Genomic DNA, 16,586 nt, shown 5'->3' with positions numbered 1-16,586 from the left:
AGGCTGTGAATAAGTCCCACCTGTGACTGATCACCCAACTTCAGCCATCATGACTAGCCAGAAGCGCATCACCAAGGTGAGAGAAGAACGCTTGACAAGGACTATTCAAGCTTGTGCATATAGTTAACGTTGCGCGTCAGGAATTGGGCGATTTCACCAAGTCTCCCCTTGCTGGAATCACGGTCGCTTTGGCGGATGAAGCAGATCTCTTCCAATGGAAGGTCACCATGGAAGGACCAGCTGGATCGCCATATGCTGTAAGTCTATCTCGATTCTTTCCCACGCAACTCCGTTTTGGCCCTAGCGCAGGATCTTGGGCCTTCTCCACAGTAAGGCTGTCCGGTCTGCTACTTCGGATATCAAAGAACACAAGTCAAACAAACAGGGAAACAAAAGAGGATCCTTTACTGACCTGTCTCCACCCTTCTTTCCATGTCCAGGGCTACCTCTTCAATCTCTCCTTGACCCTCCCGCCCAACTACCCATTCAAACCGCCAACCGTGACCTTCACCACCAAGATCTACCACCCAAACATCTCCAACGATTCCCCCCCAAACTCTGGCACCATGTGCTTGGGCATGTTGAGGGAGGCCGAGTGGAAGCCCAGCACCAGAATCGCCGCGGTGTTGGAGTTCGCTCGCCAGCTGTTGAAAGGTACGTTTGACGCTGGAATGTTGCGCTTTGCGACCCCCCCTTGAATTATCTACCTCCTGTCCTTCTGCTTGCATGACCTTTCGGCAAAGCATTTCACATGTATTTTATCAATCACCTGTTGCCCTCGCCACAGATGTGCGAGCCTGCCTAGGTCGGGTTGTCGGCCTGGTTCGTCACGGCAGCGGCGTCAAATGGATGTTTCAATCTCGATTCATCAGTACTAACCCGCTGTTATTTTCCTGTTGCTTTTAGAACCAAACCCAGAGGACGCTGTCGAGGGCAAGATCGCCGACCAGTATCGCAATGACCGCGCCGCGTATGAGAAGGAGGCCCGTGAGTGGGTCAAGCGCTATGCGACGGCGAAGAAATGAACCCTTCCCGAGTTACCTTTTTACTCGCAGTCCATCTCGGCAGAAGGGGGATACTGTTTTTCTCGCCGGAATTGCGCAAAATCATGACCGCCAGTCTGGGATGGACGTCATGTGGAAATGATTGACGTGATCAACGGAACCTGTCGACAGGACACACGCGACACGATCGGACACGGCGGGGCATGGTGATTGTATGGATAGTTACGAGGCGAGCGCAATGATCAATGATCGAAGAAAGAGCTAGCGGGCATGCATGCACGCGGCACAGACGCATCAAAGGCGATATTATCAGGGGCACCAAAGGCCGCCTTTTAAAGCTCAAGCGGATGAGCAGTCAGTTCTGATGCGAAAGGCGGCGCCGTCTCTAGCATGCAACAATGAAAGACAACACTACTCCTCATTTGCGTTTTCGTTCTCCTCGGCGACGTCGTCCATCTCGTCATCCCAATCCTCCATGTCATCGCTGTCCCATTCATCTTCCTCTTCTGCTTCGTCGGCGTCATTTTCATCGCCTTCACCACCGTCACTCTTGCCTGCATTAATTTTGGCATTCTTCTTGGCCAACTTCTTCCTCTCAATATTCTCCTTCTGCTCTTTCCGCCTTGCTTCTTTCTCCTGCCGCTTCTTCTCCCATCTCTCCTCCAAAGCCTTCTCCTCCTCTTGGGTCTTGGTCACAAATTCGTTCCACATGACCCGTCCCTCGCAAATGCCTTCTTCCACTTTGACCATGCGGAGACGCATGCGGGGACCGAGTTCCACAAGTTTGACGGCTCTTTTTTCTACGTTGGAAGACCCCCCGTTTTCCCCGGACTCTTTCATCGTCGTGTCCGCATCTTTTTCTCCATTCCGCTGTTGCTTTTGTTTCTGCTGTTGTCTTTGTTGCTCTCGCCTGCTCAAGACACGCTGAGTGGTGGTTTCTAGAACCTCAATTTCAGCATCGGTATCCAGTTCGGTCTCACTGGCGGACGTGTAACCCCCAGCAGATGGGTCCAGGATGTAGTCTGCTACATCCTCCAGTTTGCCCAGGTTCGGCAGCGCTCCCGACTTTTTTTCTCGTAGACGCTGTTCGCTTGGATCAAACCTGCGGACTCGTTTTGAAACACCTGTTCGGCGGGTTGTGATTGCATAGTGGCGGAGGTTGATTATATATGTACCATCAGATTGAGGCTCGCGGTTTAATAGCAGAATCCTTCGTATTGAACTGAGAGGGGTAGTCTGCGGGGATATGGGAGGAAATATGGATTGGAATACAGTAGTAGTGAGAGATTCGAGCTGTTTCTTGATAGGGTTGGCTTTGGAATCTTCGGTTGCTTGAGAGGTGAAATTGTTCATAACCAACAACGGTGCATTCAAATATTCTTTCCCTCCTCCGCGAGGGTGTTTCTGGGCCTTTGCTATGTCTTTGCATAAGGCGTAACGGTCGACTCGGAAAGTGAGGGTTGGTCCGCGAGGAGTAAGTGCAATTTTGAGGTGGACGTTACCGGATTTTGAGCGGGAGAAGAGGAAGAGGTGCGTTACACCTAGAGGTCCAGCCATAGCGGTGTAGTCTTTTAACTTGTTCGCTCGCCGTTCCTGAGTAAAGATGTTAGCACTGAGTTCTCGAGGCCGGTCTACCGAGTCTGCTCACTCTCAGCCTACTTGCAGTATCTGGCTCCATCACTGCTCGAAAATCTCTCGCCAGTTGTGTCACACTGGACCCGACATCGCCTGCGCCCATGCGGATAACCATACTCTTGGGCCGTCGACTAGTCTGTCCCGGCTTTCCGGGGGCATTGTTGTTGGGCACATGAGTCCTCTTCTTTTTTCTTGCTTTGGCCATGGTCTTGCTCTTGGTCCTAGATTGTTGACGAGGAGCAATGCGGGCTGGTGCAGTTATAATGGGGATAATTCGAGAGAGGAGCCAGAGACAACTTTTCTTATCGATAAGAAGCGCAGCGGTGAAGCATTGAGCCACCATGCGCAATGTTCCAGTCGGTAAGTTCAGTACAGAACTCGCGAAACTCGAGGTGATTACAGGCTCTGTGCATTTCCTGAAACAAATACGTATGGAAACGACATGGCAAATTTAATAATCATGCTCCCCTAGAGAGTGTGGATTTGCCGGGCAGTCAGATTCACCCATGGACCTGCCTTTATTCCCTCCTTACCACCTCTTCAAGACTGCTCCTAGACGATGTCTCCATCACATGCAGGCGTGTTGGGCAAAAGACGTGGAGGAAAGGAGGTTCTATCAAAACGACAACCGGGTGCGACGTTCAGAAGGTGGCCACGATATTTTGAGAAACCTTAGCAGTGCTATGCTCGACAAACTGACCGAACTCACCAACGCCATTCCCTGCGATACTAACTGTCACTTGCAACCAACAGGAAAATCTGACGTGGCAGGGCGAGGTCTCCCACAGTGAAGCATTTCGAAGAAGGCTCACTAGGCTTGAAAATGGCTTCCTGGAGATCACTAGACAGTTATCGAGAGACTACGGGCTCGGGTCAGATCAGGCCTGATATTGCACACAAGCCGAAGTCGTGAACAGGGTAGGGCCCAAATCTGACCTTAGCTGGAAGAGATCACGGCATGAGGTCTATGCAAGCCTTCGAACAACTCCACAATTTGTGGACTCACGAAACAAGCCAGCATGCATACAAAAGACAGCGATGGTTCGTTTTGGATTGATTGCAACATCGCCGATACCTCTCCCTCGGCACTGAAAGCATTTGGAGCACTTCCGTGTGGCCTACCAATTTATGCTCTCACTGAGTCACGCCCCGAGTGCCTCCTGTGTACCTCCAACAGCTACGCCTGACCTGTCAGCGGCCACATGTCAAAGGTGTGCCCCTTTTTGCTCAGCCCCTTCAGCCTAGTGAGCCATTTCCAGCGGGACGCCGGGATCCCCGCATTGACTTGGGCTAGCTGGGTCTGCGCCTCTCACCAATGACGTTGAAGACCCCTGACCAACTTCCGCAAGGCTGAGTCTCATCCTCCCATGAGGACGCCAATAGTGAGTCATTAGTTGGGATGGAAGGGTAAGGTATAAATAGTCTCGCGGTCTATCCAAGGGTTTCTCGAGAATACCGTACAGAATCGACTCCCTTTCCCCGGAGCTCAAAGGCACCCCCCTTCAACCCCCCATTACCAACTACTTACCCTCTTTTTTTGAACCCCAAGGCGTGTTCACGAAACGAACCGAGAACAGTATACCACAATGCCACGCAGCACTCAGGATTCCATCTATGCTGAGACGTACAAAGATCTGCGGTCTCAGAGACGCATCAGCAACCGACTCTCAAAGCAATCCGCCAAATATTATGGATATCGTGGCGTGCACCCCAGCTGGGTCGACCAACAATATCTCTCTGTAACCAGATACCCTCGAACCTATTTTTATCCCAACCTCAACGTACTCGCAAGCTGCGCTCCACTAGTCACAGACGCCACTGACATGAAGGTGTCAACGTGGACAAAGCGTGACATGTGGCTGGACCGAGACGTGGACATCTGGCCGCTTGACCGTAGACACCACAAGGGAAGGAGAATAAGGGAGAAGTACTGCTGGAAGTGGAACGAGCTGGAGATGGGCAGAAGGACGAGACAAAAAGCCAGGTATCTTGATTTTGCCGTTGAAGATGGCAAGTCGCTAGCAGCGGACGATGATGTTGACATTGTTGATTGGGAGCTGGAAGACTTCTGGCGCGAGGAGGCCGATGAAGTCTTTAATGATAGTGGCGAGCGGCCGCCTCTCTTTGTTGATCTCGACGGTGAACGTCACTTTGAAGGGATTCCCGATGAGTCCAGTCTTGATGAGGTTGACGGTTCCTGGGAGAGGAAACTCATCGAGTCTTATTACGACACTGGAGACGGGGATGACTTCAGCATCATCTCGGAGCAAGAAGTGATCGATGCCATGTCGTTGACCTCGATGGAAGATGATTATGAAATGGTATGAGAGTCTCTAGCATCACAGGCTGATCATGGTGGGATTGGGGCTCGACACAGTCCTCACTAACCGACGCCTATTGCTCCTTCGTCGGGCAGGTGGGACGTCGTATTGAATTTGGGGCAGAGATGGCTGATGTCCAAAGGCTCTTCCCGGCAACAACCAGCACCGTTAACCGCATAACCCAGCGGACTAGAAATATTACAGCTGACCCATTTGCCTCGCGTATGTCTAGTGACAACTTTTCTTCTATGGTAATGACAGTGAGATCTAGAAGTATGCCTCCCATGGTCAACAGAGAACGAAACCTTTCGGCTTCCCTCCTCGCTCGCCACTCTAATCATCTAGACTGGTCGGTTTCTCGTCTGGCAGTCTCTCACATCGATTCAACGTCCTTGCGCTTGCCATCGGCGTCCACATGGACCTTTGTTCTCCCTTCCAACATCGGAGATGCGCCTTCGCTCGACGTGACGCTATCGGTGCTGCCCTTGACGCCATAGATGACGCCCTGTTCGATCTCGTCAAGGGTACGGCCTTTGGTTTCGGGAATCAACAATGTGCATAGGGCGGTAAGAGACATGATCCCAGCAAGGATACCGAGAACAGCAGGCAGTCCAATAGCGTCCGTGAGCGAACCAAAAGAAAAGGCAGTCACCACGGCGCCCGCCTTTCCCGAAGCTGCTGCGATACCATGCGCAGTGCCCCGGACTCGGGTCGGGAAGACCTCAACCGGCATAAGGAAGGTTGTACAGTTTGGTCCCATGTTGAGGAACAATTGGGACAGTGTGAATAGTGTCACCAATCCGGCGGTTGAACTATGATTGGACACGCCTGCCCAAATGGCATACAGGACAGCGACGACAACACTGCAGTAGAATTGTTGCTTCACTCTGCCGACCCAGTCGGGCAAGAATATTCCGATGTAGTAACCGGGGAGGTATCCCTTTCCCAAAGGTCAACCTATAATTCTCACCAACGGAGAGGGTCCGTCTTACCGCAGCCGCTACGATGATATTGCCAACAGCAGTATTCCAGAGGGTGTGCCATGGGGTGAGTCCCTTGCCATAGCCAATTCTCGACAGTACAATGCTCTGGTTGAGGTTGACTCCGTAGAAAGCAATGTCGCTTACCCTCCGTCAGTACATGGTACCTGGGCGTGGAGAATGGTTGGCTTACAAGAGAAACCAGCACATGCTGACGGCGAATAGGACTTTTGCGTGCTTCCATTCCGAGAAATACACCTTGAAATCTCGGAATTGCTCACGAAGACCTCGTTTGCCGTCCTTCTTAAGAGACGTCTCCTCGGCAACATCTATCGTGATAAGCGGATACCTTACAAGAGGCAGACGGTATACTCACATTGTCGATAGGGCTTACTTTCAGGCATAGTTAAACGGAAATAGAGAGTGATGATGAGGGGAATAAGCCCGATGCCGAACAATAACCTCCACACCCATTGGAGGTGGTATATGTTGTCGTTGACAGACGACTTGAAGGCTGCCAGAAGGACAAGGTAGACTATGCCAACAGTCATACCCCCAAGACCGATAGAGGCGAAGACTGCGAGCACAAGTTTAGCCCGAGAGCGCAGTGGATTATGTTCGGCGGACAAAGCCGAGGTCATTGGATAGTCTGCGGCAGGTAAGATATCGGTACTGTCAAAATGATCTTCTTCACTGCTTACCTCCACCGATCCCAATGCCCGTCACCATCCGAAACACAGACATCCACGCAATAACATCGTGGTGCGAGAAGCCCTTCCATGGCATCAAGACAACCAAGAAGGTACCAAGTATTGTCACCATGAGCTCTTTGCCGTAGATGCTATGACGGCCCAGGGCATCACCAAAGATTCCGAATCCAATTTGACCCACAATCATGCCCATCGAGAGCGATGCTTTGATGGTATCCGCCGGGACTGTAGGAACCGTGTTCTTCTCATCTTGGAAGTAGAGATATCCGAGCATGGGGACAGCTGCAAGGATCAGCAAATGGTAGACATAAGTTGGAAAAGGGGGAAGGACCAAGCCCAATGCTCAGGTTCAGGTACCCATCACCAAACAGACCAACACCCGCAACCACCAGAAATTTCAGAAAGGAGAAGCTGGACGCTGTGTTGAACATGATGAGAATGACGGGAATTTAATGAGGTAGCTTGAGTTAGGGATTGGGGTTGGTGGTTATTTCCTAGCTCAACCTCGTTGCCATCGCTGTAAATATACATCTTTTCGAGGAACCCCTACCGGACTGAAGACTTCGCACAGATCTCGGGCCAAGACCGCGCTCGCTGTATATCCTTCGAGACTTCTTTCTCTATAATAGACGTTATCTGACATGATTTAGAAGCTGCATAACGAATTGATGGACACCAGTCAACCACGTGCAAATGTGCCTTGAAAAGACAATCTCACACAGTGTCAATGAGGTCTGAACACGCCCCGTTGACTTCTTCCCGGCACCTGGGACGAAGACCGCAAGGCCGGAGAAGGATACTGCAAATATTCGATCCTTGTCAAGCGTTAGAGGCAAAGAGTAGGGCAGCCACCCGCCGACTGGGCCGAGTTGCAAAGAAAAAGGAGACCGTTGAGATGAGCGGGAAACGGCTGGCCATCAATCCCTCCACGTGGACACAGGTGAGGCAGGAGGAAGTAAATGTAAAGACAATGTTTACAACCACAACTCTATGAGTATATCGATGAAATTATTGTAATGCCAATACATAAGGGGTATTAATGCCCATCGGTGCCGCAAAAGAGCGGGACCCAATCACGTCAGCATTTCCCCGCGCCGCCATTGGTCGGAGAAGCACGACATCAACCCTCCGGCGATCGAGGCGACGTTCCTTCTTCTCTCCTTGTCACAACTGCCACTGCCTGCAAACACCGGCGGTGACCATGGCGACGAGCCCCAGCGACCCCGGCTCATCGGCCGTGCAGGCTCTTCGAGACTCTTTCGGCGACCGCAAGCCTATCGACATCAGCCGGAAAATCACAGCCTGCGTGTCTTGTCGGAAACAGAAGATCAAATGCCATATGGGAGATGGTGCTCCACCCTGCACCAGATGTAAGAAACGAGGGCTGTCATGTGTCGTCAATCGGAGTTTGCAAATGCTCCTTGAAAGCGACGTAGCGTGAGTCCAAGTTACATACCCCTTCGCAAGCCCTTTGGACAGACGGACATGGGCCAGTCCCACATCAATGGTTGCAATAACACGGAAGCTGTCGTTTTGCAGCATGCTCGACATTGCCGACAGAGCAGTTGTGAAACCCTATGGACGGGGACTGGCACCGCTTTCTCTCCGCCAATTGGGTACAAGCTTGCGCGAGCAAGGCTGACGGTCAGCAGATGGAAAGCCAACATCGAAGAGAAATTGCGCATGCTAGAAGATTCTGTCGGTCGGCTCAACCAGCAGTGTGGTGGCATCCAAAATGCCACCGTCTATGCTCCCCCGAAGACTCCTGTTGCGCAACTTCCAACCCAACCGGATGCCATCATGACCACCCAACAGCCTCAGCCGACGGAGCCAGGCTGGGAAGTCGTGATGGATCTCAACAGAGGGCCGGGAGTGGTACCGGCGTCTTGTGTGTCGGAAGTATCAGATGCCTCGCCAGGAGTGGCTCGTCAGGCCTTGGTTGACAGCTTCGACATCGTGGATCAAGGAATCATCACGCTTGACGATGCCGAAGCGTTCTTCCGACTGTATGCGCGCCGCCTCGATCACTTCTTGTACAGGATTTTGGCCGAGCATGATTCTCTGGCCAGCGTTCGGAAAAGCTCACCGCTCTTAACGGCTGCCATCTGCGCCGTGGGAGCCCTTCATACCCCGTCCAATTTATATCACGCTTGCTATCAGCACTTTGTCAGTTTGGCATGCTCGAAGATGTTTTCCAAGAAGAACAATCATGATGACGTCCGCGGGTTTTGCATTGGTGCTTTCTGGTTAAGTGACATTTCGTGGACACTTGTTGGGGCAGGCAAGTGACCGCATGCTGTCAACGTCCCAAGAACCCTGTGCTGACCCCTGATGCCATGGACAGCTGCTCGTCTTGCGGGAGAACTGAACCTCCACCGCTGTATACCCAAAGCTCCTCACACAAAACGGGCCTGTTATCTGCGCACTCGGTTATACTATCTCGTATTCGTTTGCGACCACCATTTCTCAATCTGCTACGGGAGACCTCCTTTAACAAGGGATTTCACCACAATCACCCCTCCAAGTCAATTTCTCCAATCAGAGTTTGCAACCGAGGATGATGCTCGCCTTGTCAGCCAGGTAGAAATCTGGACAATCAGCACGCGCGTCTTCGATCAATTTAGCCTAGACCCCGAAGCACATTTGTCGGATCAATTGATCCCTCAACTCCGCCGATTGAGTATTGCTTTGGACACTTGGCGAGCTGACTGGAATGAGCGATTCCATTTCAATGAGTGCGTGGGCAACTACCCTCGTAAGGGAGTAGGTCTGCATTATCACTTTGCGAAGTTGTTTCTCTGCTCTCATGCCTTCAGAAGGGCGCCAGTTGCCGGAGGTGAGCATCTCCAGCTGGATCCTGACCTAGAGGAATTCGCGACGAGTGCGGTACATTCAGCAACCTCGATCCTGCAAGTCATCGCGGCAGATCAGGAGATCCAGTCATGCCTGCATGGACTTCCGGCATACTTTGATACAATGATCGCCTTCGCCTTTGTCTTCCTCCTGAAAATTACTATCAAGAATCCTGCAAACCTCCGAGTTGACAAGGCCGGAATTGCCGAGACTTTGGATGTTCTGGCGACCGTCTTGAATAATATAGCAAGTAAGATGCACCCGCGCCATCTGTTGACTAGTATTGCGAGCAGTGCACGAAAGCTGTTGGATCGGTTCTCCGGCCAGGAAGTAGCTCCGGCGCAGTCCAAGGCCGTGCCAGGTCCACCAGCTCCTTTCGACCCAGCCAACCAGTGGCTCAGCCCTACAGACGCCCTGTTCCTTGAGAATTATGACTTTCTGTATTCGCCAAGCGGTGACCTGAATTTTGACCCAGAGCTTGGATTTTCTCATCACCAATAGCAACATTGTGTGGCAGACACCCTCTCACAGATTAAGAGCCAGATCGAAGGCATCGAAATTCCTCCACTCTCGGTCTTTGGCTCTACCAGTGACAGCAAGAGATCTTAGCAGAGGGATTGGTTGCTCGGAAAGGCCTCCGTGAGAGCGAAGTCGATGGTCTCGTAAGTCGTCGAGCGCATGTTCTTCCTTCCGACTTCCGAGAACGGCATTCTCTTTGGAGACCAGCACAATATCTCCTTCACGGTCGAGGGGCATCTCGAACATTTGAGCTGCTGTTGCTCCATCAAGAGCTAGCTCGATTTGAGGGAAGGTTCGACAGTATGTCAGTGCGTCTTCGATGTTAATGTCTGGTCGGTTCAAGTACACTCGCACAAAAGAGCCCAGTGCGCCGTGGTGGCGAACGAAGGGATCTGTGATTGGGCAAATGACCCTGGAGGAACCTCCTCCAAACTTGCGATCCAGCTCCTCTTCAACGAAGAGAACATTTGGTGTACCGTCGTCTTTGCACTTGTCGCTCATTCCGTGGTCTCCAGTAACGACGACAGAAGCGCCCAACTGAACCAACCGTCCAATGCATTCATCAACTGTCGACATGAAAGCATTTGCTTCCTTGCTTCCAGGGGCATATTTGTGCTGGACATAATCCGACAGTGTCAGGTAGAACAAGTCCGCCCGATTTTCCTCAAGCAGCTTAATGCCCGCCTTAAGCACGAAGAAAGATAGGTCTCCTGAGTATTGGTCAGGCGCGGGAATGCCCAGCCACCTCTCAACATCGGAGATGCCATTTTCTGCAAGGGAACAATTGCTAGCATATTGGGCTGAAAAACAGATGTCTCCCCGTGAACAGTTCAAGCCGTGATTGATGATTGCCCTCAGCTTGTCTTTTGCTGTTATGGCAGCCACACGGACGCCTCGCTTCGATATCTGCTCCAGGATGGTCGACCCCCGAAGCAATGTGTCATCAACAATCATTTCCTCCTTTCGAGTGGTCCTGTCGAGGAAGAAGTTCCCCGAGATGCCGTGTAAAGAGGTCGGTGCCCCGGTGATAATGGAGACGTTGTTGGGATTAGTGAATGCCGGCATGGCACATTTTGCGGTTGCAGCAAAGCCTGATTGGACGAACTTGGCCATATTAGGAATCCTGCCATCAGAGATTCCTTGTTCCAAATATTCGGGATCAAAGCCGTCAACACAGATCACCACAGTGGGTCTTTCGGGAAGCTTGTATTTTCTTCCGTGCAGCTCAAAGGCAGATCGCGACTCTACAGAGTACATCCACGAGATTAGCCTTGCGTCCCTGGGGAGTGCGGGGGCCATGGCCTATGACACTCACCGAGCAGGCTTTTGGTTGCCATTCGTTCGTAATATTCGAGTGGAAGTGTCACCATGTTGGGCACCTTTGCCATGTCGTCCCAACGTCGAACGGTCAGTTTGGCCTCTAGAAGAGGATCCTTCTGGGCTTCAATGACTTGCTCTTGAGTGAAGGTACCGCCCTGCTCTTGGTTTTAGTCTTGAGACCAGCAGTGTACTGGTCTTGGTGATTGAGCGCTGACATCTGAGGAACACGCACCTGGAATTTCAAAGTTGTCTTACTTGACTGACTTAAGCCGTTGTAATAATCTTTATCCACGGCCGTCAGGTATCGTTTTGCCATGACATGCGCACCGACCATTTGACAGATTGGTTCGCTAAATCCAAGGCTCCGGAGGTATTTCTCGCCCAAGATCTCGTGGCTTTCGCGTCCGACGAAGACTCCGTCTGCAGCGATCATGGCGGGCATTTTCTCCGCTGCAGGGATGAATCGACCGACATCGTGCAGCAAAGCACCCAGCACGGTGTCGTCGTCTGCACCTGCTTGAACTGCAAGCTGACCGGCCTGCAGGGTGTGCTCAAGCTGGGATACGTGCTCGCCCAGGTAGTCGCCCTTCCCTTGGGCGGCTATGAACTGAAAGAGTTCTTTGACGCAATCGCGGGCGTGGCGCTCGACGGAGGGGAGCATTTTGGCTCTTTCTGTCTATCTGTTCGGCGCTCCAATTCGTGTTGTCGAATTGATGGACAATCCGATTCGACTGATATTCAGATCGAGTTTTGAAAGTTGAGAAAATTATGATGTTTTGAGTTGGGTTTGCACTCAATTTGGAGATCATTTGTCTCTCTCTACACTCTGTCCGACGCGCTCAAATCGAAGAGCGGGTCGGCAGGTCACCGATGACCGCCTGTCACCCCGGATTGAAGATCGAGTTCTTTTGCCTAGAGCGATCTGCGTACGGTGGCACCAGAGCGAGTCGGTGGGGATTCGGGCTTCCGTTTGAACAGTGGACCTGGTAGTCTTTCAAAGGCTCTTGACGTGGTGATCAAGATCCTGTTCTGCGTCCCTCAGACGGAGTTCGACCGAGTGCTTGGCATCGGCACGAAGACCGCAAGGCTCGGGCTAGCAGGGTTAGAGTCTCTGCAGCCTGCAGTATTAAACAGCTTTGAAATATGGCGAAATCTGGGGTTGGATGATACAGGAGTAAGTATTTTTGTCCGAGTTGCTTTCAAGACAAACCTGGATCAACCTTGAATACTTCCATTTCCACCGCTCAGACTGACAGAATAGTCAGGCATGGCATCCTTCGTACCGAGCCCCGAACTCGTGGAGCAGTTCCACCGCGACGGCTTCCTTGTGCTCCGTGCCGAGGAGCACAGTCTCGTCCGACCTGAGCAGTTGCAGGCCTGGACAAGAGAGGTTCGTGAGTGGCCGGCTGAAAAGGGCAAGTGGATGCCGTATCATGAAGTCAACACGGATGGCACTCGACAGCTGATGAGGACCGAAAACTTTGTGGACTATCATCCCGAGTTCCATGCCTTGCTGTGCGGCGATGCGCTGGCGAAGATTTTGAAGAGCGTTTCAGGAGATGTAAGCTATGTTGGTCCCGTTGAGATTGGGTGTGATTGCCCCTTGGGGAAGATTTGGTTGGATTGACATCGAACTTAGGACATGCTTCTCTTCAAAGACAAGATCAACTATAAACTCCGCTCAGGTAACGGATTCGCAGCGCATCTCGACGCGCCCGCATACGACCACATTGGCAAGATCGAACACCTAACAGCCAACTTTGCCGTCGACGAGGCGACCCCCGAAAATGGTTGTATCGAAGTCGTTCCTGGGTCGCACAGGATGGACGTCGAACTCTCCCACGGCGGCGCCATCTCCAAGGCCTGGGAAAATAGTCACGAGTGGACGAAAGTGCCCCTTCGGCCCGGCGACGTGCTGTTGTTTGGAAGTCACCTCGCGCACAGGAGCGGGCCGAATCACACCACCAGCAACAGAAGCAGCGTCTATGCGACGTACCACGGCAGGAGCGACGGAGTAGATCTGCGACAGAGGTATTATAAACATAGGAGGGAGAACTTCCCGCCTGACCACGGTGAGTTCCAAGAACCCCATTACTGGTGCTGGTAACGGCACTGGCACTGGGTTTTACATGGACAGAACTTCCTTCCGTCGATTGATCGATGACTTGATTCCTTAAGCCGAAACACGAGGCTGACACTTTTGTTTTCTCTTTTGTTTTCGTAACAGAACGCGAGGCCGGAAAGGATTATAGCCAGGGATACAGGACGTACGGGTTCGCGGCGCCGTTCATGTCGGAGAAACAGGTCGAGCAGGATAAAGCGAGGGTACAGCCTGTTCGTTAAGCGCAGGACAGAGTGGGAAAGGGAAGAGAGGAAGAGAACGGAGGCGTGCCCTCGTCAGATTCTCTCGGGTGCGCCGTGCCACTTTGGCTAGCCGGCATAGTTGAGTTCCTGCTTGCGTGCTTGAAAACTTGCTGATTGCATTTCCATGTCAACGGGGGAGGCACTGCATCATCATTACTAGCATGGCAAATCCAAAAAGGGGGGGACGGAATGATTTGGTATGTAACCGCAATGAATAAATATCGAACGAGTTCAGGGCATGCAGTATAGCATAAGTCAAATACTTCTCACACACAGGACCGTGCTCGAGGCGAGGGGGAAACCCCTGTCTTGGGGGGAGGGATCTCAGAAACCGTGCCCGGGGAAGCATCACAAGGGATGCGTTTCATTCGGCCTCAAATTGATCTTGCAATACGATGGGCTTCTTCAAAGCGTCGGAGCTTCTCCTTCAAGTCGGCCCGCGCGTTAGTGGTACTATGGTTCTCGGCAGCAATAGATGCGAGATCCTCATTCGAGAGATTGCCGACAAATTCACCGTCAAACATGCCCACGAAGCCACCGGGGCCCAACCACCACCTCTCCACCACCGCCATGACGACATTGTCCATGAACCTTTTGATGGCTACTTTGTAGTATCCCTTGAGGATGTCGTGGATGTCATAGACCGCTTGGTCTTCGTTGCCCAGGTATGCGGCGTTGGCCAGAGCTGTAAGATCTGCCTGGACGAAAGCGCCATCTGCAATCCCGAGCTTCTCCAATCGCAAGATGACGCGCTCCTTCCGTGCTGCAGCCAGGTTGTCCGCATAGTAGTGGTTGACGGTTTGCAAGATCCCTCCTCTCTCGTCACCGAGGACGTTTTCAAGGGTGCGGTAGGCTTGGGTGACAGATTCATCAAACATGGGCGTCAGCCGAGCACGTAAACGGTCTTGAATTGTCGGATCAGCGATCAACAGGCCAAAAACAGCGGTGAGGAAAGAATCGATCGCCGACCTCGCCCTCTCCAGATGGTTCTTTGCTAGTTCTTGCCACTTGGATGTTTGTTGGCGAAAGAGGTTCTCAATCAAAGCCGGGTTGACGCAGCCCGGCAGCTCACAGCCGCGCGACTCAAGGTAAGATGTCCGGATCCACTCGTAGATGGTGGAAGCCTCTGAGTTCCTAGATTGGTACATTGGGTCTTCCTTGTCGTTAGTATTCCTGAATGCTCTGGTATGGCCTTGCCTCGACATCTCTTTCTCAAAATCATCGCTCAAATTTCGCACATGCATCCTCAATTTCAATGGGTGATCGGGCAACAGGTCGGCATCATAGATGCCTTTGAGAGAATCCGAGACCTTCTTTTGGTACCTGCTAGCGACCCCATTCAAATATTGGCGCTGTTCCATGGTTGATTGTCGAGGTGGGCCTAAGTCTTCGATGTCGGCCCGTAGCCGCTTACATCGGTTGTCGATTTCGACCACGACGGCAGGGAATTCGCGGCGGATGTGTTCGTACAGAAGTTGTGCCAGGAATGTACCAAGGGCCGGGATACCCACCCTATCTTTGTGAAGCTCGCTCCATGGGCCTGTCATGAAGAGTTCCCGCTCTTTTGCGTGACGTTCTTTCAAAGATACGCCTGACTTGATTTCTGCAGGAGATCTGTTTCGGACCGCAAACCATCCGTGCTGCAACTTCTCGACGGTGTTTTGCGCGAGGCGGATAACCTGAATGATTTAGTCCAGGAGACACACCACGCAGAAGGAAAGGGCGCCTACCCCGGCTTCATCACCGCGTTGCACAAGGTCACACTTGGTGATGATACCTACGGTTCTGTCGCCGCGTGGATCAACCTCACGGGCCATTTTGAAAACCTCCTGCGTTGCCAGATTGTTCCTCCCATCCATGACCGCCCTTGGAACGTCAGCAGGTCTCCATGCCAGTAAGAGTTGGACCTTACAATATGAGAGTTCGTGGATCTAAAATATAGCCCGTTATAAGATGGCGAATGATTTCACGGTCCTCTTCTTTCTGATAACGGGTGGGATCTGTATTTGATTAGTCTCACCTTTGTAGCTCTTGTTGAAAGCCACCAACTGTGAAAGAGGCCGGGGACATCCACGACACTTAGGTGATGGTGCTCTGGTCCTGCCAGCTCTACTTTTAAAACATCGTCTGAAAAGCGCCTCTCCAGATTTTCCAGGTCAGTGGCCCCTGCTCGCGGAAGACCCATGACCTCAGATGCCTTCACAGCTTAGCTTTTGGCATAGTGTGACGACAGGGACGCCATACTCACCTCATCGAGGATGCCAGCAAACTCCTCTTCGCCAAACGCGCCATCTTTGATGTAACGTGCGAACTTGCTCAACCTTGTACTTTTATCGGCATTGGTGATATTGCTAGGCCCGGGGATTATGGAAACGCGCAGGGCAGCCTCGGAAGCAGTCGTTCTGCGGAGCACAATTTGCGTCGCATGCCTGGTGCATAGATCACTGGCGACGGGAAAAGGCAGTCCAGTCAGGCCTTCGAGCAGTGATGACTTCCCGCTGGATTGGTCTCCGACGACCACAAGCTGTCCCGACTTAATCTTAGAACTAGAGGAGAGATCTAGCAGGAGCAGATACCTGAGGTAGCGACAAATCCTCACCGATGCCTAGTTCTCGGAGCTGATCAACAACGCTGAGATAGGCCTGCCGCCTGTCCATTTGAGGACTGCCGAGAGCTTCGAGATTGAGGGATGCTGCCTTTTGGGCCATGATGCTCTATCATGTGGTTGAGCTGGAGATCATCCACGACGTCCGGCATTCCGACCATATTTATAGCTTTCGTTTCCTCCGTGCCTGCCAACAAAATCCTCGGATGGACGAAGCCCAAATGGGATTCGCGTATTTGGCATCGTTAACGTTAGTCTCCTCCGAAGACGAGCAG

The 16,586-nt window shown here is 52.1% G+C and overlaps 8 protein-coding genes across 8 annotated transcripts; 4 read left to right on the top strand and 4 right to left on the bottom strand.

The window, feature by feature from the left end:
• Positions 1 to 49: 49 nt before the first annotated feature.
• Positions 50 to 1,025, top strand: Z519_01373 (uncharacterized protein; the record flags this gene model as incomplete). Its single annotated transcript, XM_016759130.1, has 4 exons — positions 50 to 76; positions 141 to 257; positions 441 to 654; positions 907 to 1,025. The coding sequence occupies 4 exons, from the start codon at positions 50 to 52 to the stop codon at positions 1,023 to 1,025; spliced, it is 477 nt and encodes a 158-aa protein (XP_016624458.1).
• Positions 1,026 to 1,415: 390 nt separating this feature from the next.
• On the bottom strand, positions 1,416 to 2,844 carry Z519_01372 (uncharacterized protein; the record flags this gene model as incomplete). The annotated part of the gene is made up of 2 exons (XM_016759129.1): positions 1,416 to 2,597; positions 2,653 to 2,844. The coding sequence occupies 2 exons, from the start codon at positions 2,842 to 2,844 to the stop codon at positions 1,416 to 1,418; spliced, it is 1,374 nt and encodes a 457-aa protein (XP_016624457.1).
• Positions 2,845 to 4,225: 1,381 nt separating this feature from the next.
• Z519_01371 (uncharacterized protein) lies at positions 4,226 to 4,966 on the top strand (the record flags this gene model as incomplete). Its single annotated transcript, XM_016759128.1, has 1 exon — positions 4,226 to 4,966. One exon carries the CDS (start codon positions 4,226 to 4,228, stop codon positions 4,964 to 4,966), a length of 741 nt encoding a protein of 246 aa, XP_016624456.1.
• Positions 4,967 to 5,333: 367 nt separating this feature from the next.
• Z519_01370 (uncharacterized protein) lies at positions 5,334 to 6,924 on the bottom strand (the record flags this gene model as incomplete). Its single annotated transcript, XM_016759127.1, has 5 exons — positions 5,334 to 5,900; positions 5,953 to 6,082; positions 6,134 to 6,289; positions 6,313 to 6,589; positions 6,642 to 6,924. The coding sequence occupies 5 exons, from the start codon at positions 6,922 to 6,924 to the stop codon at positions 5,334 to 5,336; spliced, it is 1,413 nt and encodes a 470-aa protein (XP_016624455.1).
• A 927-nt stretch (positions 6,925 to 7,851) lies between these two features.
• Z519_01369 (uncharacterized protein) lies at positions 7,852 to 10,004 on the top strand (the record flags this gene model as incomplete). The annotated part of the gene is made up of 3 exons (XM_016759126.1): positions 7,852 to 8,087; positions 8,303 to 8,901; positions 8,995 to 10,004. 3 exons carry the CDS (start codon positions 7,852 to 7,854, stop codon positions 10,002 to 10,004), a joined length of 1,845 nt encoding a protein of 614 aa, XP_016624454.1.
• A 24-nt stretch (positions 10,005 to 10,028) lies between these two features.
• On the bottom strand, positions 10,029 to 12,003 carry Z519_01368 (phosphonoacetate hydrolase; the record flags this gene model as incomplete). Its single annotated transcript, XM_016759125.1, has 3 exons — positions 10,029 to 11,266; positions 11,338 to 11,500; positions 11,575 to 12,003. The coding sequence occupies 3 exons, from the start codon at positions 12,001 to 12,003 to the stop codon at positions 10,029 to 10,031; spliced, it is 1,830 nt and encodes a 609-aa protein (XP_016624453.1).
• Positions 12,004 to 12,609: 606 nt separating this feature from the next.
• On the top strand, positions 12,610 to 13,685 carry Z519_01367 (uncharacterized protein; the record flags this gene model as incomplete). The annotated part of the gene is made up of 3 exons (XM_016759124.1): positions 12,610 to 12,903; positions 12,982 to 13,414; positions 13,570 to 13,685. 3 exons carry the CDS (start codon positions 12,610 to 12,612, stop codon positions 13,683 to 13,685), a joined length of 843 nt encoding a protein of 280 aa, XP_016624452.1.
• A 395-nt stretch (positions 13,686 to 14,080) lies between these two features.
• Positions 14,081 to 16,414, bottom strand: Z519_01366 (uncharacterized protein; the record flags this gene model as incomplete). Its single annotated transcript, XM_016759123.1, has 6 exons — positions 14,081 to 15,385; positions 15,437 to 15,572; positions 15,619 to 15,706; positions 15,756 to 15,903; positions 15,955 to 16,245; positions 16,283 to 16,414. The coding sequence occupies 6 exons, from the start codon at positions 16,412 to 16,414 to the stop codon at positions 14,081 to 14,083; spliced, it is 2,100 nt and encodes a 699-aa protein (XP_016624451.1).
• Between the last annotated feature and the right edge of the window lie 172 nt (positions 16,415 to 16,586).

The sequence above is a fragment of the Cladophialophora bantiana genome (genome assembly GCF_000835475.1).
Source record: "Cladophialophora bantiana CBS 173.52 unplaced genomic scaffold supercont1.2, whole genome shotgun sequence".
NCBI classification, from domain to species: Eukaryota; Fungi; Ascomycota; class Eurotiomycetes; order Chaetothyriales; family Herpotrichiellaceae; genus Cladophialophora; species Cladophialophora bantiana.
The sequence above is the reverse complement of the archived record's forward strand: the minus strand, read 5'-3'. Positions and strand labels throughout refer to the sequence as shown.